At 48.2% G+C, this 24,594-nt stretch overlaps 3 protein-coding genes across 5 annotated transcripts in view; 2 read left to right on the top strand and 1 right to left on the bottom strand.

Moving 5' to 3' along the window:
- ubtd1b (ubiquitin domain containing 1b) overlaps positions 1-4,949 on the top strand; it is a 76,579-nt gene extending 71,630 nt beyond the window's left edge. For both annotated transcript variants that reach the window (XM_052026861.1, XM_052026862.1), the window contains exon 3: positions 248-4,949. In XM_052026861.1, the coding sequence (XP_051882821.1) occupies positions 248-627 (380 nt within the window). In that variant the 3' untranslated portion in view covers positions 628-4,949. The remainder of the gene's footprint in view (positions 1-247) is intronic.
- On the bottom strand, positions 3,324-23,008 carry LOC127576359 (zinc finger protein 546-like). Of its 2 annotated transcripts, none has more exons than XM_052026858.1 (10): positions 22,936-23,008; positions 21,344-21,821; positions 19,749-20,011; positions 16,343-16,469; positions 16,145-16,251; positions 12,381-12,517; positions 12,183-12,265; positions 8,476-8,644; positions 7,955-8,052; positions 3,324-7,128 (listed from the first exon to the last, which is right to left on the bottom strand). In XM_052026858.1, the coding sequence occupies exons 2-10, from the start codon at positions 21,684-21,686 to the stop codon at positions 6,878-6,880; spliced, it is 1,578 nt and encodes a 525-aa protein (XP_051882818.1). In that variant the 5' UTR covers positions 21,687-21,821; positions 22,936-23,008; the 3' UTR covers positions 3,324-6,877. The 2 variants fall into 2 exon arrangements, with proteins under 2 accessions (XP_051882818.1, XP_051882819.1); XM_052026859.1 differs by lacking the exon at positions 22,936-23,008 and adding an exon at positions 22,715-22,749.
- ankrd2 (ankyrin repeat domain 2 (stretch responsive muscle)) overlaps positions 22,977-24,594 on the top strand; it is a 31,633-nt gene continuing 30,015 nt past the window's right edge. The window contains exon 1 of the mRNA XM_052027676.1: positions 22,977-23,099. Coding sequence (XP_051883636.1) covers positions 22,977-23,099 — 123 coding nt within the window. The remainder of the gene's footprint in view (positions 23,100-24,594) is intronic.

The following is a 24,594-nucleotide window of genomic DNA, read 5'->3' as shown; positions in this document are numbered from 1 at the left end:
CATGCTTAAGAAACATATCCTATTACCCATTATGCTCACTATCAACTGTCAGAGCTAATGAATTTTAAAGGCCTGGTGACAGCAACACTGCTAATAAAAACGTCAGTGCAAGTGAGAGTTATTGAGACTGAATAAATGGGCCAGAGTGGGAATTTTGCTTCGAGCCTGGTGTACACTGAGTGGAAAGTTGGAGTTGAATGTGAAGCCACCTCACTGAAAATACTTATTTCCTATAATCCCACTTCAGGTTCTTTAACAGAATGTTACGATGAGCTTGGCAACAGATATCAGCTTCCCGTTTACTGCCTGGCACCGCCTCTAAACCTCATCACGGAGAAGTGCGACGAGGAGGCGACTGATGTACCCGATCCCCCGGCTCACACCAAGCGAGAGTTCCAGCTCAAGGTGCGCCTGTCCACTGGGAAGGACGTCAAACTGAATACCAGCATGGCGGACACGATCGGGCAGCTAAAGCGGCAGCTGCACACAGAGGAAGGCATTGAACCCTCTCAGCAGCGCTGGTTCTTCTCAGGAAGACTGCTCACTGACAAGATGCGACTGCAGGAAACAAAAATCCAGAAGGACTTTGTGGTACAGGTTATAGTCAACGAGGTAGCTGCTATTTAATTATTAGGTTAAAAAAAATAAATCCATATGCAAGAAACATGACTATATTATCTTGTACAAGAAGAACTTAAGGGCTCTGCACATGGTGGACGTGAGGGGAAAGCTGGAGTTGGAGTGCATTGGAATATGTACAGTGGTCTACTTTGGTTGCTTTGTTCATCAGTTAGCTGCAGTGGAGGCCAAAAATAGGAGTCGTATTTAATATACCTTTTTACTCTGGCCAGCTGATGAATACTTTTGATGTAAATGAAGGTGATTTCTCTTGCTCTCCTCTACCACTTTCCTCCTCTTCGTCTCCTTGCCGCCTTGTTTTTTCCCCGTCCCACCCCCACACTTCTTTCTTGCACCCCTATCACTCAAGTTCCCACCCCGTCCCCTGCCCCTTTCCTGCTTTGACTTTTGCTCCACCCCTCTTACAAAAAAAAAGGGCAATAATTCTGGCTGATTTGCCATCCATTTCACTGTGGTCCTTTTGATCAGGGTACTTGCAGTGGAGACCTTTTAAAGGCTGCTCTGTAGTAGCATATTGAGGCTTTATAGACAAAGTGTACTACAACTGTTTTAAATTGGCTTTACTTGTGCAGTGGTTAATCAAGTTTGTTTATGCTGCAGGCATGCAAGGGCCTAGCTAAGCACCAAAAATTTCCTTGTTTCATGCATTAATTACACCAATCAGTTTCAAATAGAACTGTGCTTCCATTTTTCTTTAGAAGTACCATACCGGTGCAAACTCAGCAAGATTCAAGTTTTTTTTTTGTCTAATATGTTGAAATAATGTAACCAAACTACCACAGACTGATTCCTATTTGGGTGTGGAAACTGAAGCATGCAAAGACCTCCGAGACATGAACATCCAAGCTTCCTATCTCCACGTGCTCGCATACCAACCTTTTAACCAAGGTTTCCTTTTCAATCTGCATACAAGCCTGCAGATACTAATGGAACTGTTGTTTGGGATAAGTTGCAGGTCAGACCCCAGTCCTTTCTAAACCCCTGCACCTGCAAGGTTCAAATGTGAGAAGCTAGTGGATGAGTAAGAAATGGATTATGGAGTTGCTTGTGCTTCATGTCTAGGACTGCCGCCAACTGACTCTTGGGCTGTAACTGAAATCTACCTTTTGTGCATCGGACTGAATGGATGGAAGGTAGGGAGAGGATCTGTTGAAGAGGTTTGGTGATGCCAATGATCCAAAGAACCTGATAAAGGAATTCCCTCTTGTCCTTGTTGTTCCTTTTCCATAGAACAGTACAGCATAATACAGGCCCTTCAGCCCACAATGTTGTGCTGACCTTGAAATCTCACCTAAGACTATCTAACCTCTAGCTCCCCCATATCCCTCTATTTTATATTCCTCTGTATGCCTATCTAGCAATCTCTTGAATTTGACCAATGTACCTGCCTCCACCACCACCCCAGGCAGTGCATTCCATGCCCCAACCACTCTCTGGGTAAAAAAAAACCTCCCTCTGATATCTCCCTTGAACTTCCCACCCATTACTTTAAAGCCATGCCCTCTTGTATTGAGCATTGGTGCCCTGGGAAAGAGGCGCTGGCTGTCCACTATCTATTCCTTCGATTTGTTCAGTCCTTATTTTTCAATCCTGATGGCGTTTAAAACCAGAAACATTATGGTTTTATTTTTTCCACGTGCTGACTGATCAGTTGTGCATTCTTGCCATCTTCTGAGAGCTCCAATTCTGGCAGAATGGCTGTGTCTCTGGGCTTGCATGGTGGCCTGCAGTGGTACATTGTGGAAGACCTCACCACTGGCACTGAGGCTCAATTTCCAGCCAACACCTGACCACCTGTCACAACTGGGAGAGCGGTGAGGAGTGCTGCAATTAGCATTGACCTTTCCATTTGGGTCTTTGAGGGAATCCTGCTGCAAAATATGTTTGTCAGTGTAAGAACCTGGCTCAACAGTACTGGCTGTCAGTCCAGGATGTAAACGTGTTGACAACTCTATCCAGACCCTTCTCTGAGCAGGCTTATTTGTTCAAGGTACTTGAAGGTTGCTTGTCTTTACAAGTACCACATCCTGTATTTTTTCCCCCCATCTTCAAAAGGAAATAACTTGGGGGGGGGGGGGGGGGGGGGGGGGGTGGAGAGAGAGAAAATCTTGCCTATCCACACGGGAAAGAGGTGTCCATTTCCAAAAACAATGCCAGAACTCATCAGGTTTATTTTGTTTTGAAGTTCCAACATGTGCAGTTCTTATTGCAATTACTTTTCCTTTCAACATTCTCATCCTGGTTTTAAGATCAATCTTGATGAATTTCATCTTTTTGAAGTCTTTGCTTATTACAAGCATGCTCCTGTCTGGCACCTGGCTCCTTCCTTGAGATAGTTGAAGTCCCAAGTTTCTCAACTTCACATTCCCTGAGGTCAGCTCTCAGAAGTTTGCTGATCCACTTCACACATTGGATTGTCTTGCTGACAGTACACCGGTAAATCTGACCTACTTGTATAGCTAATAATAAAAAAAAAACTGGTATGAACTTTAAATTTCCCAATTTCAAGTAACCCGCCCTTAATATTTTTCCACCCCTCCCCTCCTGTTCCAGTCCACCTGCAGTCTTCCCCATTTTGTTCCCTTTCCCCATACAGCCCCCCGTTATCTATTTGCATACCCCCTTCCCTTCCAGGTTCCATCCACCTCCCTACACATTTTACCCACTGGATTTAATTCTTCCCATCCCCCCCCCCCCCCCCCCCCCCAATCTAGATCCATTTGCCCCTCAGCTCTCCCCTAATGATTCCCATTATCACATTCCTTATTGATCAGATTCCAGCAGTGGCACCCTCGTGTTCCAGCTCATCACCCTCCAGCCTCTGTCTCCACCCTAACCTTCCCCCCCCCCCCCAACCTGGTGCCATTTTTTTTAAACCTGCCTCCATTTATCACCCACCTGCCTCTGTTTGCCAACACCACCTCTATCCCTCTTCTACCTGGCTCCTTCTGTCCATCATCCTTCACCCCCTTCTTGATCCACCAACCACCTACTGGCATCTCTCACCCCTCCCCCTTCTCTTTTTACGCCGGCTATCTTCCCCCTCCGCACTCAGTCCTGATGCAGGATTTCAACCCAAGATGTCAGCAATTCCTTTCTCTCCCTCCCCACAGATGCTGCTCAACCTGCTGAGATCCTCCAGCAGATTGTATGTTGCTCCAGATTCCAGTGTCTGCAGTCTCTTGTGTCTCTGTCTTAATTAAAACAAAAATTCTGCAGGCACTGCAAATTTGAAACAAACAGAAGTTGACCACTTCAGCAGGTCGAAGTGTCTGTGGGGATTAGATTGAAGGTGAAACATTAGTTCTGTCATCAAAGCAAATTCAAAATGTGCAGAAATCTAAATGATTACAATAAATTGGAAACAGTAGCCCCAAAACTGTGTCTCGGGCCACACCAGTTTCTCTCCCCTTTCTGTCATAAATTTAATGTATATATTTGTGCATTATACTTAATATTTTGTGTTGATTAAAAATGTGTATTGGGTCACTTCCAGGTCACATGCTACCCACTACTAACATGGGTGTGAGGAATGGTCTAGTGCATTCTGAGAAATGACACCAGGTTGATTTTAACCCCTCTATTCCCAACATTTTGCCCACTTCCTCGTATATCTGCAGATTGAACACACAGTGATTATAGTATATCAAAGCAAATATTCTAGCAGCTGTCCAACAACTGCTGGGACCAGCTCCTGAATTAATGCACTTAACCAGAGGTTATCTTGCAGACTTGGTCATAGTTTGAGAGAACGTTGCTTCACTGCCAGACATTAATTATATATCTCCCCCCACACCCCCCCCCCCACACCCCCAAATCTGACATGGTAAAGGGTATCCAGTTATGACTCAACTGAGCACATCTGCCTTTTTAGGTGAAGGGAACAGAAGCAAAAACTCTTTCTATTTAATCTAAATGAGATCCTACAACTCAAGATTCCTCAGAGACAGAGGGAGAGGCTTGGGCAGTCTAAAAGTTCAATGCTGAATCCTGGAGCAGTGAAATGCCATTGTACACCACCCCAAACAAAATATGGCAACTGTTATAAAAATTGCATTTAATTCTGTTAAAGACTGGTGGAGCATCTCCCAGTGACTTGTGCTGTTTACACAATACAGAATTCTGCATTTCGGTCTTCTGTGAGTCTGATTATGTGATGTGTGTAAAATATTGGATGACGTTTGTGTATATTTAGCTTCTTGGAGCAGAATTGTTTTCAGAATACAAGTTTATTTTTCCTCCTAATCAAAGTAATTCTATATCTGTACAAGCTCTTTATAATATGTACATTTATAAAATGGTTACAGTGATTTGCAAGTGTGTTTTTTTTAATGCTTATCCTAAAGCCTGAATCATAACAATTGCAAATCTCGCATGGTGTGTCTTACACTTGACGGAAATGTTCAGTGGTTGGGGTTGGTATCTGGATGATCCAAGTTGCTTGGTCCTGAGTGTAAGATGGGGACTCCTGCTGGTGAGAGTATATAAGGCTGGTGAAAGCACAACCAAGCCTGCATGTGGCATTTGACATCTAAACACAGTAAATCATTGCAAGTGGGCAGGGTAGCTCTTGTTCACATGTAGTCATGAGCACAGCCAGTGCTGTCAGTATTACTTGCCCACATCTGTGCTTACCCTGGAGCCCTTCTGGTGAAATTCCTACTTTCAGCTGCGTGTTCCAGGATTTAGAGACTAACAAGGACTGAGGCGGAACCTGTGGGCTTGTTCCCCCTGGTGGTAGAGGTCAAGGGTTTGAAACATTGGTTGAGTAACCTGGGGGCAGCAAATTGGAGCGCAGGTTGTAGATCAGTCACTGGTAGTCACACCAATTGCCAAAGTACTATAACCAATATGTTAGCTAAATAAACAATCCCACTGGAACATGGGAGGATTTGGATGACTAAATCGAGAGACAGGGAGAAAGTACTGTGACAACAATCTTCACAGACTTTGCAAGCTTCTGTCTTCAGGTCTTCCATCCTTGTTGTTTGACAGCTGGCTATTTGGCTAAGATGTTGAAACAAGACCCTATCTGTCCCTTAGGATGCAAGAGATTCCTGGGAGCTTACTCCCCTCCCCTCTCTTAGGTGTTGGTGAGAAACATTGCCTACACTCCAACATCATCAGGTGTCACACTGGGAAGAGTCTTCAGCAGTGAACCCATTTTATAGAAAGAATGAGATTTCTTGAACATGTTTCAGCATAGCTTTGTCTCCTACTGTTGTGCTACATAATGTCAGTGACTGCACCATTCTTCACCTCTGCATTAGTATTTTCACCCTGTCGAATCTAAATGCTTGAGTCTGTGCTATAGTGACATCTTCCTGCTCTTACCAGCTGTGGGCTATGTACACAGCGGCACCAGGGAGAACAGATGTTTTATTTGTCACTTGTGTAACTAGTAGCAGTGAGCTATCCATGTACTACTAATCTCTCAAAGTTTTATACTGTCATTCCCAGTAGGAGGTGGATGGAGAGCCAGACACATCCCCTGTTTAACATTTATCTTCAGGTGCACAACCCATATTCTGATAGTTCTGGTCTGCATTATTTTAGATTAAGTAAATGGCAGAACCAGTTCAAGTCCTCCATCCAAGGGAATGGTGTACATATCTGGACTGATAGCTTGAATTTAAAACAAAAGCACCTCCATGCTGTGCTGAAGTTAAAGTAAGATCACTCCCTGGGCTTTAAGATTCCTCCAAGCATGACCCTGAGGCAAGGTAAAACATTCACACCAATTGCCTAGCCCCTATTTATTCCTTTGACCACCACCACCACCACTAAACTAGAAAATAAATCTGGCTGTGGCACAGTCATGCTCATTAAAGCTGCCTCACTTCCTAAACTACAAGTAAAATACAAAGTAAAACCTTTCCCCAGGACCTGAGCATTAAAGAGCAGGAGGGATGCACAACATCAGCAACAGTAAACTGGTGCTGAGTAAGGAAAACTCAGAGGCAGAGATTTTAAATTAAATCATCCATCAGCTTGGGCTCCTCCTCCAGTGGAATATACAGGTGTAGCTGTATTATGTGACAATGCCGCACTAGCCCTGGAAATATTTCTGTGGCAGCATTGGTATAATTTAAAGACTAGCTTTCCTGGGTCATACTTTCCAGGTGCTTTTACTACAACTGCAAATTTAAACAGTATCTCATCTTTGGAATATCTTGTTAAGCCTTTTTTTTGAAAATGGACCGTGTTCTGGCAAAATGAAAATAACAGCCAGGTTGCTTCATTTCACTGTTGGACAGTCTGGGTGATGTGGTCTCTCCTGCGTGGTTGCTGTAGGATGCATATCTATCAACACAAGGCTTGGGCCTGAGCCACTGCAGCCAAGGAGAGCTTGTGTTTGTTCTCTTGTACTGTCTGGGATTGTAGTTTCCAAGTGTTGACCTGAGACAGAAGGATGGAGCTCACTGTACTGTGAGCCATGTGCCTTCTCCAAAGCAGTCTCCTCACATGCAGCTGGATCAATCAGCGGTGCTGTGGAAAAGAGGCAATGCTTAGCATTGAATGGATGATACCCAATTCATTCCCCCACAGAACAGAAGTTATTTACTCTGAATGCTACACTGCATTCACAGCAATGCTAGCATACTTCAAATACGTTATTGGCTCTGAAGAGTTTCATGACATCTGCAGAATCTCGCGTCTCCATGATTTCTAACGTGATCAATGATTTGTTCTTCCTTTCCCTACACAACGGGCAATGTTACAGGATGTAAACATATGCCTACACTGAGCTTGCATTAATAATGCACACTGCATCCATTCCAATCATCAGAACCCATTTTTACTAATCCAACCCATTCCCATCAACTCCACTTGGATTTGACCACACCTGTACGCCAGGGGCAATTTACAGTGGCCAATTAACCTACCAACCTGCATGTCCTTAGGAGCACCCAGGAGAAACCCAGAGGGAGAACAGGCAAACTCCGCAAAGAGCACCAGAGGTTGTGATTGAACCCAGGTCGCTTGACCAGTGAGGCATTAGTGCTGAGTGTCGAGCCACTGCCAATGTGTCCTCCCCAGCAAGAAGGGTTTGGGGAAGAATCAACTTCTAGATTAAGGCACTAAAAGCCCCCAACATGACAGATCCAAATTGGGGAATGATTGGAGGGGATGGAAGATGTTTCAGCATCCACAGAAGGTCCTGTGCCATCTTCTATGCCAAGCCCAATTAAACCTGCTTACTAGGAGCATCCAGGGGAATCAAACCTGGGATCGTACTCACTTACGCAGATTGCCAGTGAACCCAGCCACCCAAGCGGCATCAGCCCGGCAAATCCGCAACACTCATCCATACCTGGGATTATAGAGCCCGTCCCTGTGTGTTCCAGCCTGTAGGTGCTCAATGACCTCTCCTCCTCGGCTACACTTCCGGCCTCCGACACCATAATCTCACTGCAGTCAAGAGTGATAGACACAGCAATCAACAGCAGCACAAAATTACATAAAGGGTTGTCAAAAATGAGATTACCCTCTGCACGTTTTAAGACCAGCAGCCATGACTCAGCAGCAGGGAACTCGCCCTCTGTGTCAGACTGTGGGTTCAAGTCCTACTTCACCATAAAATGGAGGACAACACTCCCAGCTGCACTGAGAGAGGGACCATCCTTAAGACATTAAACTCCTGCTCTTGCTGGAGCCTGCAAACCCTACTTCCAAAGAGCAGGGGAGTTCTCAGCATCCCATCCTTCACATAAAAGAGATTACCTGGCAGGGCAACCATGCACTTAGCTCTGGGTGGGTGAGCCAGTCACTCTAAGGGTGACTGAAGGTGTGGAATGGACAGGGTTTACATTGCCTCCATTTTTGGCAGCATACCTGCTGTGTTGCCCCTGTTCCTTCAAGGTCTGTAACAAGATGTCCTGGTGCACGGTCTGGATGTGATGGAGCAGCGTTGCCTCCTTAGTGTACTTCTTCTTACAGTGGCCACAGCTCAACATCCGGGCATTGGTCATGTGGATGTTTCTCATGTGCCGCCTTAGGTCACCTGTGGAGTAAATCACTGCTTGGAATAAAGGATCTACACTCCAGGGAATAAAGTCCTCGTCTATGCAACCTTTCCTTATAACTCAGGTCCAGGAAACATCCTGGTAAATCTCTTCTGCAGTACTTCCAGTTTAATAACATCCTTCCTATAACAGGGTGACCAAAACTATACACAATACTCCCAAGTGCAGCCTCACCAACATCTTGTACAACTGCAATATAATGTCCCAACTCCCATACTCAGTGCCCTGACTGAAGGCCAGCGTGCCAAATGCCTTCTTCACCACCCTGTCTACCTGTGACGCCGCTTTCAGTGAACTTTGCACTTGTACTCCGAGGTCCCTCTGTTCCATAACACACATAAATAGTGTGGAAGAACTGTGTAAAATCAGGCACAAGCTGCAGCCTCACCAGGGAGATCGCTTGAGGCACCTGCAGGAGCTTAGATCAGAATCAGATTTATTATCACTGACTTCATGTTGTGAAATTGGTTGTTTTGCAGCAGCTGTGCGGCACAAAAGACATAAAATTACTATAAATTACAAAATAAATCAATAGTGCAAAAAAGGAATAATGGGGTAGTGTTCATGGACTGTTTAGAAATCTGATGGCGGAGGGGAAGAAGCTGTTCCTGAATCATGGAGTGTGGGTCTTCAGGCTCCTGTACCTCCTCCCCGATGGTAGTAACGAGAAGAGGACAACAAGATTTGGCATTTTCTAGGGGAGGAATTCAGTGAAGATAAAACAGAGACTAGAATCTGGCATTGGTGCCCTGGTAAAACTGGTCAGTGGGCTTCAAACTGAGGGCTTAGACAGTAAATAGACATGACCTAATTATCCCCAGCAGAGAGGTCAAAAACCAGGAGTCATGGATGTAAAGTAACTGGTAGAAGGACTAGAATGGGGAAACGAATAGAAATGTTTTTGCCCAGAGGGAGGTGGGTCTGGATCTCACTGCCTGAGGGGGTGGGAGTGGCAGACACCCTCCCCATAGTTAAACATGACTGGGATGTGGACTTTTGACCGGCAGGCCTCCAGATCCAGTGTGGAAAGTGGGGGTAGACTGGGGAGTTCCAATGATTGGAATGGAACCTCATACAAAGGGAGATGGTTGTGGCTGTTGGAGGTCAATCATCCGAGCCCTGGAGTTCCTCTGGTCAGTGTCCAAGTTCCAACCACCTTCAGCTGCCTCATCAGTGACCTTCCTGCGATCATAAGGTCAGAATTGGGAATGTCCACTGTTCAACTCCATTCACAGCTCCTCAGCAAATGAAGCAACCCCCTGTGTCTGTGTGTAGCAAGACCAGCACAACATTAAGGCATGGGCTGACAAGGTGCCAAGTAACATTCAGAAGATCATAAGGAAGAGAATCATGAACATCCACGACACTGGACACCACCATTCGGTCCATTGTTTCTGCGATAGTTTAAAAGGAGCTCCCAGCCTATCCCCACCTTCCTACACTGGGAATGTAGCCCTGAACTGGAATTGAACATTGTTCAATCATCAGTGGACATCCCCAATTCTGACCTTATGGCAGGAAGGTCACTGATGAGGCAGCTGAAGGTGGTTGGAACTTGGACACTGACCAGAGGAACACCAGGGCTTGGATGTTTGACCTCCAACAGCCACAAGCATCTTCCTTTGTATGAGGTTCCATTCCATAGAAAGCATCCTATCTGGATGTATCACAGCTTGGTACAGCAACTGCTCTGCCCAGGACTGCAGGAAACTGCAGAGAGTTGTGGACACAGCCCAGCGCATCACAGACACCAGCCTCCCCTCCTTGGACTCTTGTCTTTACCTCTCGCTGTCTTGGCAAAGCAGCCAGCATAATCAAAAACCCCACCCACCCAGGACATTCTCTCTTCTCTCCTCTTCCATCGGGTAGAAGATACAGGAGCCTGAGGGCACGTACCACCAGGCTTAAGGACAGCTTCTACCCCACTGTGATAAGACTATTGAACGGTTCCCTTATACAATGAGATGGACTACGACCTCACGATTTACCTTGTTGTGACCTTGTACCTTATTGCACTGCACTCTCTCTGTAGCTGTGACACTTTACTCTGTCCTGTTATTGTTTTTACCTGTTCTACATCAATACACTCTGTACTAACCCAATGTAACTGCACTGTGTAATGAATTGACCTGTACAATCGGTTTGCAAGACAAGTTTTTCACTGTACTTCGATACAAGTGACAATAATAAACCAATACCAACCATTAGAACTCCCCAGTCTACCCCCACCTAACACATTGGGTCTGTCAGCCTGCCGGTCAGGAGTCTACATCCCAGTCATGTTTAACTGTGGGGAGGGTTTCTGCCTCTCCCAAGCCTTCAGGCAGTGGGTTCCAGACCTCAACACTCTCTAGAGGAAAAAGTTTTTAAATCATTCCCCCTTCAAAATCTTCTACCAGTTACTTTAAATCCACAATTCAATGGTTTTTGACCTCTCCACTCCCTTCTCCCCTCTCCCATCGGGCAAAAGATACAAAAGTTTGAAAGACTTACCACTAGGCCCAAGGAAGGCTTCTATCCCGCTGTTAGCAGACTCTTCAATGGACCTCTCATATGATAAAAGATGAACTCGATCTCCAATCTACCTCACCGTAGCCCTTGCACCTTATCGTCTACCTGCACTGCACTTTCTCTGAAACTGTAACACTATACTCTGCATTCTATTTTTCTTTATATTACCTCGATGTACTTATGTATGGAATGATGTGTCTGGCTGACATACAAGACAAAAGCTTTTCATTGTATCTCGGTATATGTGACAATAATAAACCAGTCCAATTAGGTCATTTCTATTTACTATCTAGGCCCTCATAATTCTCTACACTTCAACTTCGTTGCCGCACAGGGTCCTCTGCTCCAAGGAAAACAACGGCGGCTTCACCAATCTTTCCTCAAAGCTAAAATTTCCCAGTCCCGTCAGCGTCCTCGCAAATCTCAAGCACAGGAAAGAACGGTGATCACCTAGTCCCCAACAGGAAGTCTGACACACTGGCACATTTCAGCCCATTCCACCAATAATTCGGAGGATATTCAATTGAAAGGAGTCACACCAGATCTGATCCTAATATTGTGTGCGGTCCACAAGCTCAAAACTTTCAGCAGAGTTTGGTAGTTGTGTCAATGCATTTTGGATGATGCCAGCTCAGAGCACAGTGATGTTCACAAGCAGCACACGTGTCACATTACTAAAGTCAAGGCTGAAACAAGGCTTGTGACTCTTTAACATAACAGGCATTCTTCACATTAAAATAACTGGATATTCTCTTCTGAGTCACACTGAAGTACTGTTTGTATTACGTAAAGTTGATTTCAGGCAGTAGATTTATATTTATGGAAATGCTTCATGACTTTGGAACACTGATAGTCCCAAACAAACATCAGGACAGTTAGCCAGGAGTGGGTTACAGGCTGGGATCTAATCCAGGGGTTCAGGGGTTTATATACAGGATAACAGATCCCCAGGAGTGGGTTACAGGCTGGGATCTAGTCAGATGAGGGGGCCCTGGTTTTACTCACCGGACTGGAAGAAGGATTTCTGGCACTGGCTGCACTGAAAAGGGCGATCCTTGGTGTGAAATCGCTTGTGAACCACCAGGTCACTGAAAATACAAAGCAGAGTACAACTTAAGAGGCAAACTGCTGGATGGAATGGAGGTTGGGGGAGGGGCTGGGTGACCGACGAAATGAGATGGTAGGCGTGAACCGTCCCCTTACCTTGCCCTGAGGAAGGCCTTGCCGCACAGGTCACACTTGTGGGGCTGCGTTCCCGTGTGGACGTGCGCATGTCTCCGCAGGTCACAGTGCTGAATGAACTGGCGGTCACACTGGGGGCACTTGTACCTGGTGTCATCCTGCACCAGAAATGTGGGGGAAAGGTGAGGAGACAGCATTAGAACAGAATAGAACGGCACGGAAACAGGCCCTTCAGCCCACGCTGTGCCGAGCACATACCAAACTAGAGTCAGAGAGTCACACAGCACAGAAACAGGCCCTTCGGCCCATCTGGTCCATGCCGACCAAGATGCCCATCCAAGCTAGTCCCATTTGGCCCATATCCCTCTAAACCTTTCCTATCCATGGACCTGTCCAAGTGCCTTTTAAATGTTGTTAATGTACCTGCCTCAACCACTTCCTCTGGCAGCTCGTTCCATATACTCACCACCCTCTGGATGGACGAAGTTGCCCCTCAGGTCCCTATTAAATCCTGGAGACACAAGAGTTGTGGTTGATGTCACAGCGGCGACTGGTGATGATAAGGTTGAGGGAGGGTAAAAGGCCCAAAGTGGGTGTCCAAGAGGAAGGGGAGTGTTGGGGACGTGAGAAGGGCTCATCAGAGGGGGGGGTGAGGACTCCTTGCCAAAGCAGTAGGTATGGAGGTGGAGGCACCGGAAGAAGAGCTCCACGTCATGGCTGGTACCGAACTTGTTGAGGAGCGGGCACAAAGGTGAGGCCTCTGCTGGGGACTGACTGCTCAGCATCAGAGAGGAGAAGGCATTGGTATTGGTTTATTATTGTCACCTGTACCGAGGTACAGTGAAAAACTTGTCTTACACACCGATCGTACAGGTCAATTCATTACACAGTGCAGTTACATTGAGTCAGTACAGAGTGCATTGATGTAGTGCAGGTAAAAACAATAACAGTACAGAGTAAAGTGTCACAGTGACAGAGAAAGTGCAGTGCAATAAGGTGCAAGGTCACACCAAGGTAGATCGTGAGGTCAGAGTCCATCTCATCGTACAAGGGAACCGTTCAATAGTCTTATCACAGTGGGGTAGAAGCTGTCCTTAAGTCTGGTGGTACGTGCCCTCAGGCTCCTGTATCTTCTACCCGATGGAAGAGGAGAGAAGAGAGGATGGGTCAGGGGGACGGTGAAGACCCAGCAGGGGTTGGAACTGGGGCAAGAATTGGGGTCAGAAGAGGGTAATGGGAGGAGCTTATTAAATCTCTCCCCTCTCACCTTCAACCTACGACCTCTAGTTCTTGATTTCCCCACCCCTGGGAAAAAGACTGAGTATATTCACCCCACCTATGCCCTAATCTATGTAATTAAGATATCTTTATTAGTCACATGTACATCGAAACACACAGTGAAATGCATCTTTTTGCGTAGAGTGTTCTGGGGGCAGCCCGCAAGTGTCGCCACGCTTCCGGCGCCAACATAGCACGCCCACAACTTCCTAACCCGTACGTCTTCGGACTTATCCCTTCTGCCTTCCCTCCATTCCCTGCATATTCATGTGTCTAAAAGCCTCTTGAACACCTTCACTAGCAATAAAGGATGCTCAACACAACAGCAGACTCTCCCAGACCACAGTCTGTCCCCACTGGTCCCAGTCACCCAGTGCTACAGACAATGAAATGTCTGTGGTCATCGGTGCCTGATCAGGATATGAGTAAGTGAACCAGCTACCAAGGATCTGGTCCATTGATCCAGAGACATGAGATCAAATCCCTCCATCGCTGCTGGGAAAGAGTTGACTTTGATTAATCTAAGGACAGCACAGTGGTGCAGCAGGTAAAACCACTGTCTCACAGCTCCAGCGACCAGGTTCGATTCCGACCTCCACCTGTGTGGAGTTCGCACGTTCTCCCTGTGACCACGTGGGTTCACCCCCCAACCGCTCCGGTTTCCTCCCACATCCAAAAGACGTGCGGGTTGGTGGGTTGGAGAGGCCAGAGACTGCAGATGCTGGAATCTGCAGCCACAAACCATCTGCTGGAGGAACTCAGCAGGTCGAGCAGCATCTGGGTGTGTGTGGGGGGGGAGGAACTGTCGACATTTCGGGTCCCGATGCAGGGTTTCTGATGCTGCTCGACCTGCTGAATTCTTCCAGCAGTTTGCAGGTTGGTAGGTTAATTGGCCGCTGTATATTGTCCCTAATGTGCAGGTGAGGGGTAGGATCTGGAGTTGATGGCAATGTGGGGAGAGTAAATATGAAATTAATGTTGGATTGGTGTACATGGGTGGTTGATGGTCAGTGCAAGCTCGCCTTTTCCCATGCTGAATCTCTCTAAGATTTTATGACTCAATGACTAATTAAATAAATCTGAAATTAAAGCCAGCATCAGTAACAATGATCACAAAAATTACCAGATCCTCACTAAAACCTATCTGGGTCACTGGATTACCTCCTGACTGGTTACTTTCCTTATTCAGGAGGAAAAGGATTATTCTTAGAAGGAAAGTTCAGTCAAAGAGGGTCCATCTGGCCTTTGAGTCCATTACAGCCGAAAAAAAAGGTTATGGCGATTAATCCCATAACCCAGGTCAGAGTCAACAGCACTCTGTGTCAACCGTCGAGCACCCATTTACACTAGACTGTGGTTCTGTGATTAAAGGAGAGAGTGGTGGAGAGGTTTAAGGAGGAAACTCCAGAGCTTGGGGCCCAGGGAGCTGAAGGCAAGGCCATTTATGGACAACACTGAAGATAATACAAGGGGTCAGGGTTGGAGATCAGAAGTCGGACATGAAGTTACGGAGACACAGGTGATCTACAAAAATGACTCGGACGAAAATGTAGATGGGCTGAAAAGTAAGCTTGCGAACAACGTAAATAATTGGCAACCTTCTCTATCCATAGCTCCACCAAGGATACAGCAGGACGCCGATCAGTTGCAGATATGGGCGGAGAAATAACAGACGGACTCTAATCCAGGCAACTGTGAAGCGTTGAACTTTGGAAGATCAAATGTAAGGGGAAAGTGTACAGTAAATGGCAGGACCCTGAAGAGAATTAATGTGCAGAGGCATCTTGGGGTCCAAGTCCATACCTCCATGCATGTGGCAAGACAAGTACATAGGGTGGTAAAGAAGGTCTACGGCATGCTTACCTTCTTCAACCAGGGCATTGCGTATAAGAGTCAGGAAGGCATGTTGCAGCTGTATAAAAACTTTGGATAGGCCACATTTGGAGTATTGTGTGCAGTTCTGGTCGCCCCATTACAGGAAGGATGTGGAGGCTTTGGAGAGGGTGCAGAAGAGGTTCACCAGGATGCTGCCTGGATTAAAGAGCATGAGCTATAAGGAGAGGTTGGACAAACTTGGGTTTTCTCTGAAGTGTCGGAGGCTGAGGGGAGACCTGATAGAGGTTTATAAAATTATGAGAGACAGTCTTTTTCCCAGGGTAGAAATGTCAAATACTGGAAGACATAGCTTTAAGCTGAGAGGGGGAAAGTTTAAAGGAGATGTGCGGAGTAAGTGTTTTTTTTTTACGCAGAGCGCGGTGGGTGCCTGGAACGGGCTGCCAGGGGTGGGGGTGGAAGACACGACTGTGGCGTTTAAGGAGCATTTAAACAGACACATGAACAGCCAGGGAACGGAGGGAGATATGGATCACGTGCCGGCAGATGGGATTAGTTGAATTTGGCATCATGATCGGCACAGACGTGGTGGGCCGAAGGGCCTGTTCTATGTTGTACCTTACAGGACAGGTACAGATGGCTTTGGTGATGGGAAGGTCTGAAAATCTACCAACCTCAGTGTTGACCATGTGGATCTTCTTATGTCGGACATAGTTGCCACGACGATTGAAGGTCAAACTGCAGAGGTAGCACCTGTACAACTTCCCTTCCACTTCCGGATCTGTTTAAAGAAACACATTCCAGGAATCGTGGCCGAGGAGGTCCGCAGGCTCAGCCGGGTGTTGGCAGCGACGGTGACGGGGCAGACTCACCTGGTTGCTTCACCAGAGGCTCCTCCTGGCTCGTTTCCTGGGATACGGCGAAGACGAGAGACCCTGCCGAGAGCAGTGCGTCAGCCGTGGCCAAGGTGAACTTCCGAGGACCGGTCTGCAGCAGGACCTGGGGAGTGAAAGGTCACACTCCCAAAATAAAGTCATCGCTCAGCACTGTAAACTGACTTTCGCCAAGATGAGGAACGTCACTATCCGAGGGTGTACAACATTTCCCAAATGCTCAGATTATCCACAGAGTGAAGCTCCCTCTACACCATCCCATCACACGCTCCCAGGGCAGGGAAAGCACGGGTTAGATACAGAGTGAAGCTCCCCCTACACCGTCCCATCACACACTCCCAGGGCAGGGACAGCACGGGTTAGATACAGAGTGAAGCTCCCTCTACACTGTCCCATCACACACTCCCAGAGCAGGACAATTATATAATCTATGAATTATATTTTTGACAGATGATCCTTTAGATTCTGCCACAGGATTGCCTCTGCCCAGCTGAATAAATGCAATCCCAGCAAACAGATGCAATCACAAGAAAGGTGCACTAGCATCTTTACTTTGTTAGGAGGTTAAGTAGGTTTAGTTGGTCACTGGACTCTCTAACATACTTCTAGAGGTGTACTTTTGAAGTGTCCTGATTGTTTGCATTATGGTCTGGTACAGCAATTTGAATGTGCAGGAATGTAAGAAGCTGCAGAGAGTAGTGGACTCAGCCGAATACATCACAGGCACATCCCTCCGCACCATCAGGAGTATCTACAGGAGGCACTGCCTCAAGAAGGCAACATCCATCATCAAAGATCCCCACCATCCAGGCCGTGCCATCTTCTCACAGCTCCCATCAGGCAGGAGGTACAGAAGCCTGAAGTCCCACACCACCAGGTTCAGGAACAGCTACTTTCCTTCAACCATTCGGTTCTTGAACCAACCGGCACAACCCTAATCACTACAGTTTAGCAACACTGTGACCACTTTGATCACTTTGCATTAAAATGGACATTTTTTTTTGTTCTAATTGTGTTCTCTCTCATAAAACTTGCGTATAATTTATGTTTATGTTTTTCTTGTGAATGTTGCTCATCTGATGCTCTGTGCCTGTGATGCTGCTGCAAGTAAGTTTTTCATTGCACCTGTGCAGATGACAATAAACTCAACTTTGACTCGGATTTTGAATAACCAGAAGGTGATAATGAAGATTCAGTTGATCCAAGACTGATATCCCAGGAACAATCGCTCCTCACACCCGCTGGTAACTGCTTGGACAGGAACTCCACCATCCTTCTGAACAAGGGTTGACTCTGCTCCTTTCTGAAGATGGGAGCTGCTATTTGCGTATTGCACTGAGTTCAAGAGTCAGGAAGTTACGTTGCAACTTTGTAAAATTCTAGTTAGGCCACATCTGGGGTATTGGGTTCAATTCTGGTCGCCCCATTGCAGGAAGGATGCGGAGGCTTTGGAGAAGGTACAGAAGAGGTTTACCAGGATGCTGCCTGGATTAGAGGGCATGTGCTATAAGGAGAGGTTGGGCAAACTTGGAGCAGAGGCTGAGGGGAGACCTGACAGGTTTATAAAATTATGAGAGGCATAGATAGGGTAGGCAGTCAGAATCTCTTCCCTAGGGCTGGGGAGTCCATAGCCAGAGGGCACAGATACAACAGCGGAGAGATTTGAAAGAGACCTGAGAGGTAACTTCTTTGCACAGAGGGTAGTGAGTACCTGGAGTGAGCTGCCAGAAGAAGTGGTCAGGGTGGGTACAACTGCAACATTTAAGAGGCATTTGGATAGATACATGGAGGGGAGGGACTTGGAGGGCTATGGGCCAAACGCGGGCAACTGGGACTAGTAGGGAGGATGCTGTGGCCGGAATGGACCAGTTGGGCCGAAGGGCCTCTTACCATGCTGTATTACTCAATGAAATGTCTGAGAGGGCATGCATTTAAGGTGAGAGTAGGTAAGTGCAAAGGAGATATGCGGGGTAGGTCTCTCTGCTCGATGACGATGACCCAGGCCCCTCCTTATCCCAGACCCACAGTTTGCGAGTCCTTCCCTAAACCTGCCTCTTCACTCCCTCCTGTTTAAAACACAACAGGTCAACAGGGGACGCAATCTCACTGGCTCTGCACTTGGTGTTGGAGCACCTAGACAACAGCAAAATATACGTCAGGCTGCTGTTTATTGATTAAAGCTCAGCGTTCAACACCATCATCCCCTCAGTACTAATCAACAAGCTTCAAAACCTGGGCCTCTGTACCTCCCTCTGCAACTGGATCCGCGACTTCCTTATCGGGAGACCACAGTCAGTGCGGATCGGTGATAACATCTCCTCCTCACTGTCAAGCAACACAGGCGCACCTCAAGGATGTGTGCTTAGCCCACTGCTCTACTCTCTCTACACTCATGACTGTGTGGCTAAGCACAGCTCAAAGGCCATCTATAAATTCGCCAATGACACTACTGTTGTTGGCAGAATCTCAGGTGGCGACGAGGTGGTGTACAGGAGTGAGATAGATCGGCTGGTTGAGTGGTGTCGCAACAACAACCTCACACTCAACATCAGCAAGACCAAGGAACTGACTGTGGACTTCAGGGAGGGGAAGTCGGGAGAACACACACCAGTCCTCACTGAGGGGTCAGCAGTGGAAAGGGTGAGCAGCTTCAAGTTCCTGGGCATCAACATCTCAGAGGATCTATCCTGGGCCCAACACTGATGCAATCATGAAGAAGGCACCCCAGCAGCTCTACTTCATTAGGAGTTTGAGGAGATTTGGTATGTCACCAAAGACTTACAAATTTCTACAGATGTACAGTGGAGAACATTCTGACTGGTTACATCACAGCCTGGTCTGGAGGCTCCAATGTGCAGGATCACAAGAGGCTGCAGAGGGTTGTAGACTCAGCCAGCTCCATCACGGGCACAACCCTCCCCACCATCGAGGACATCCTGAAGAGGCGGTGCCTCAAGAAGGCGGTGCCCATCACTAAGGACCCTCACCACCCGGGACATGCCCTCTTCTCCTTACTACCATCGGGGAGGAGGTACAGGAGCCTGAAGACCCACACTCAATGATTCAGGAACAGCTTCTCCCCCTCCGCCATCAGATTTCTGAACGCTACCTTGTTATTCCCCTTTTGCACTATTTATTTATTTTGTAATTTTATGTCTTGCACTGTACTGCTGCCGCAAAACAACAAATTTCACGACGTGTCAGTGATAATAAACCTGATTCTGAAAACCCACCTCTCTGAACTAGCTATGTGTAGTTCCTTCAGCTCACTGGCAAACATCCTGCAGACCTTTAAGCAATTGTCAACATGAGTTGGGATTGGGAAAGACCTGCTCATTGGGCACCATGGATGGGACATTCCACCCAGCCCACACTTCCCCCGTACCTGGGTGGGATGCAGGAGCTCGGTGATGCCCGCAAGGTCCTTTCCGTACATCTTGATGCCGTTGGGCAGCTCCAGTATCACCTCCTCGGGCACCTGAAGCTCCGTGTGCTCCTGCTGCACTGTCGACAAGACCAGGACGTGAGGGTCAGACACCTCGGCGAAGGGTTCCACCTGCCTGTCAGCTTCTAGCGGGCTGCTCTTTGGCAAGAGAGGCGCGGCGATCTCACTCAGTACCTGCGCTGTTTCCAGGAGGTCCCAGCTCTCTGTGGGCAGGGAGAGAGGACAGACCTCATCAGTAGGTCCCACACAGTCTCTGCAAGCAGACCCCAGCGATGTGGTCCCAACCTCCACAGGAGAAACTCACACCCAACGACGCTGGCATCTCCTCCACTGTACAAGGTCCCTTTGCCATTACCCCAAGGTACTCTCAAGGTTAAACCAGCATCAGGAAGTCATCCACTTCACCTGCTCTTCCAGGAACATAGAGGGAACACAGAAATATAACTTTAGAAATGACCTTTGGCACCTTTCATAACTTCAGGTCGCCCCTTATGGACTTACAGCCAATAACGTACCTTTGATAAATCTCCTCTGCACCCTCTCTCTAAAACACAGAACAGCACAGCACAGGAACAGGCCCGACAGCCCAATGTTGAGCCAAACTAATTAAACTAGTAATTAAATGCTTAATTAAACTAGTCCCTTCTGCCTACACAAGGTCCACATCCCTCCATTCTCTGCACATCCATGAACCTATCTAAAAGCCTCATAAATGCTCCTATCGTATCTGCCTCCACCCCCGGCAGCACATTCCAGGCACCCACCACACTCACTCCCATTCATGCGTTTCCCGAAGTGTGAAGCCCAGACTGGGACCCAACACTCCAACTGTGGCCAAACCAGTGTTTTATAAAGCTTCATCGTAACTTCCATTGAACAGGCCCTTCGGCTCACAATGTCTGTGCCTATCATGCTGACAAATTAAACTAATCCCTTCTGCCTGCACATGATCCATATCCCTCCATATTCATGTGTCTATCTAAAAGCTTCTTAAACACCTCTATCGTACCTGCCTCCTCCACCACCCCTGGCAGCACCTTCCAGGCACCCACCACTCTCTGTGTAACAAACCTGCCCCACACATCTCCTTTAAACCTCCCCCCCCTCTCACCTTAAAGCTATACCCTCTAATATTTGACATTTCTACCCTGGCAAAAAGACTCTGTCTACCCTATCTATGTCTCTCATGATTTTATAAACCTCAGCCTCTGACACTCCAGAGAACACAACCCTAGTTTGCCCAACCTCTCCTTATAGCTCACACCCTCTAATCCAGGCAGCATCCTGGTGAACCTTTTCTGCGCCTTCTCCAAAGCCTTCACAGCGTTCCTGTAATGAGGCGACCAGAACTTTCTTGCTCTGTTCTCTCTGTTTGTACACAGCAGGATCCCATTTGCTCCTTTAACCTATTTCTCAACCTGTCCTGCCATCTTAATGAACTGCACACATATAGCTGGTTGCCAGAGATGTCTCACATACATGTATCCCAGCATGTCTCACAGAATTTAGCTCGGAATTCTGTCCACTATCTTTACCTTTTGCCACTTCCAGTCTTTGAGCGGTGGCAGCTACTGGTGCTCCAGTGATCTGACCACTCCCAGAAGCTGTTCCCTCCGAAACATGTGGCAGGGAGGAACAGGTGGCGTGGGCAGCGTCTGGCCCAGATTCTGGAGCCTGGTTGTCTTCACGCGAAGGGTTGGCCTCCATCTGACTGTCCACTGTGGCGACTCCCTGACCCTCCTCGCCTTGTGCCACTGCCGGATCGGATGAGGAGTCGCTTCCATCACGGGAACTTGCAGCTTCTGCTGCCTCACAGACGATACTGATCTCATTCACTGGTGCCAACGGGTGCCCATCAACTTCCATCTGGTCAGGCATCGGTTCAACCAAGGGCAGAATACGCAAACCAACCTCTTATCCACCTTGTCCCAGACAAAAGCAAACCACCACAGATGCTGGGATTCTGAAACAAAGCCCAGTAACCGTGGGGATATTCCACAAGTCAGGCAGCATCTATGGAGAAATAGAATTAATGTTTCAGGTTGGCAACCTTGCATCCAAACAATAAAAGAATGGAGAGGGGTTGGGGAAAGGATGAGAGGAAAGGTCTGTGAATAAGGAGGGGAGAAGGAGACACAGCCCAGCGCATCACGGACACCAGCCTCCCCTCCTCGGACTCTGTCTTTACCTCTCGCTGTCTTGGTGAAGCAGCCAGCATAATCAAAGACCCCACCCACCCGGGACATTCTCTCTTCTCTCCTCTTCCATCGGGTAGAAGGTACAGGAGCCTGAGGGCACGTACCACCAGGGTTAAGGACAGCTTCTACCCCACTGTGATAAGACTATTGAATGGTTCCCTTATACGATGAGATGGACTCTGACTTCACTATCTACCTTGTTGTGACCTTGCACCTTATTGCACTGCACTTTCTCTGTAGATGTGACACTTTACTCTGTACTGTTATTGTTTTTAACCTGTACTACATCAATGCACTCTGTACTAACTCAATGTAACTGCACTGTGTAATGAATTGACCTGTACGATCGGTATGCAAGGCAAGTTTTTCACTGGACCTCGGTACAAGTGACAAGCAGTGCACTTTCTCTGTAAGTGCAACACTTTATTCTACATTGTCTTCCCCTGTACTACCTCAATGAACTGTTGTAATGCACAACAGCAGGCCAGACAAGTGTCTCACTGTTCCTCGGTACATGTGGCCAATTTACCAACGTGTGGAGAAATCCCTCCTTTCCAAAACTACCCCCGCACGTAACAAGCCACCAACTTCGCAACAGGAAAGAAAGACCCACTGCTGGCTCAAAACAGGTGGAAATCTTCGAACAGAGAATGCACGCAGTGGCAAATGTTGCATTAAAGTTGCAAACTCGGTTTTTGCGGCACTAACCGGTTGCAGAGGGTGGCCGGAGCGGCAGGTCCCCGTCCGGCCCCCTGCTCCTACCCCTCCCGGGACAGGGCTGCAGCTCCCCCCCCCCAATTGCAACATCAGCGCTTCGCTGCTGCCCTCTGGCCGCCGCCACCCCCCGGCGGGGCTGCATTGAGCCGGTTGCATCCCCCGGCGCCTCTCTCTCTGCCGCCCCGGTCGGTAAACGCGATCATTTCCCCCACCCTGCTGAAGCCCGCTCCGCGAAGCCCAGGGCGCCGCCATCATGGGGACCGTCCGCCAAGCCAAGAGCGGCGCGTCTCCCCACCTCCCCTCCCTCCCGGCCGGCCTGCGCCACGGCGCCTCCCTGCTGGCCGGGAGGACCCAGCTGCTGCTCACTTGCAGCAAGGTCGATTGAAGGCGGGGCAGAGGCAGCGCTCAGTGACTTTCCCCCCCAATGCCCTGCCCAGCCCTGCCCTGCACTGTTCAGCCCAGCCCTGCCCTGCCCAGCCCTGCCCTGCCCAGCCCAGCCCTGCCCTGCCCTGCCCAGCTCTGCCCAGCCCAGCTCTGCCCAGCCCAGCCCTGCCCTGCCCTGCCCTGCCCTGCCCAGCCCAGCCCAGCCCTGCCCTGCCCAGCCCTGCCCTGCCCAGCCCCGCCCCGCCCAGCCCCGCCCCGCCCTGACCAGCCCAGCCCTGCCCTGCCCAGCCCTGCCCTGCCCAGCTCTGCCCAGCCCAGCCCTGCCCTGCCCTGCCCTGCCCTGCCCAGCCCTGCCCAGCCCTGCCCTGCCCAGCTCTGCCCAGCCCTGCCCTGCCCTGCCCTGCCCTGCCCTGCCCAGTGTTGGCCCCTCGACCAATATCTATCCAAAATGATGGGATTTCCTCACTGCAGGAGTTTGCATCGTTGTCATTACTGTTGGCTGGAGATTGCTGTGTTTCAAAATGCAACTCAAACTAATGATTTATTTACAAAAATACACGACCCAAAATGCGACCCAAACTGTTGATTTATTTACAAAAATACACGACCCAAAATGCAACTCAAACTCATGATTTATTTACAAAAATACATGACCCAAAATGCAACTCAAACTCATGATTTATTTACAAAAATACACGACCCAAAATGCAACCCAAACTAATGATTTATTTGGTATTGGTTTATTATTGTCACTTGTACCGAGGTACAGTGAAAAACTTGTCTTGCACACCGATCGTACAGGTCAATTCATTACACAGTGCAGTTACATTGAGTCAGTACAGAGTGCATTGATGTAGTACAGGTAATAATAACAGTACAGAGTAAAGTGTCACAGCTACAGAGGAAGTGCAGTGAAATAAGGTGCAAGGTCACAACAAGGTAGATCGTGAGGTCAGAGTCCATCTCATTGTATAAAGGAACCGTTCAATAGTCTTATCACAGTGGGGTAGAAGCTGTCCTTAAGTCTGGTGGTACGTGCCCTCAGGCTCCTGTATCTTCTACCCGATGGGAGAGGGGAGAAGAGAGAATGACCCGGGGTGGGTGGGGTCTTTTATTATGCTGGCTGCTTCACCAAGATAACGAGAGGTAAAGACAGAGTCCAAGGAGGGGAGGCTGGTGTCCGTGATGCACTGGGCTGTGTCCACAACTCTCTGCAGTTTCTTGCGGTCCTGGGCAGAGCAGTTGCCGTACCAAGCTATGATACATCCATATAGGATGCTTTCTATGGTGCATCGGTAAAGTTACGGTGTGGACGTCAGCCCAACTGAAATCTGCACCCCTGATACCACTCCGGTACAATGGAGGCACCAGAGACTGCAGACCCTGGAATCTGGAGCGACACACAATCTGCCGGAGGAACTCAGGTCGAGCGGCGTCTGTGGGGTGGGGGGGGTGTGGAAGAAATTGTCAACGCAGCAGGGTTTCGA

The sequence above is a fragment of the Pristis pectinata genome, chromosome 12, assembly GCF_009764475.1.
Source record: "Pristis pectinata isolate sPriPec2 chromosome 12, sPriPec2.1.pri, whole genome shotgun sequence".
In the NCBI taxonomy this organism is placed as follows: Eukaryota; Metazoa; Chordata; class Chondrichthyes; order Rhinopristiformes; family Pristidae; genus Pristis; species Pristis pectinata.
The sequence above is the reverse complement of the archived record's forward strand: the minus strand, read 5'-3'. Positions and strand labels throughout refer to the sequence as shown.

Bases quoted from the DNA above. Each gene is read 5' to 3' on its own strand.
- LOC127576359 (XM_052026858.1), bottom strand. From the start codon at position 21,686: ATGCCTGACCAGATGGAAGTTGATGGGCACCCGTTGGCACCAGTGAAT. The intron at 20,012-21,343 runs GTAAAGATAGTG...CCCTGCCCACAG, and splicing joins AAGACTGGAAGTGGCAAAAG to AGAGCTGGGACCTCCTGGAA. The intron at 16,470-19,748 runs GTACGGGGGAAG...TTCACTCCCCAG, and splicing joins AGCTCCTGCATCCCACCCAG to GTCCTGCTGCAGACCGGTCC.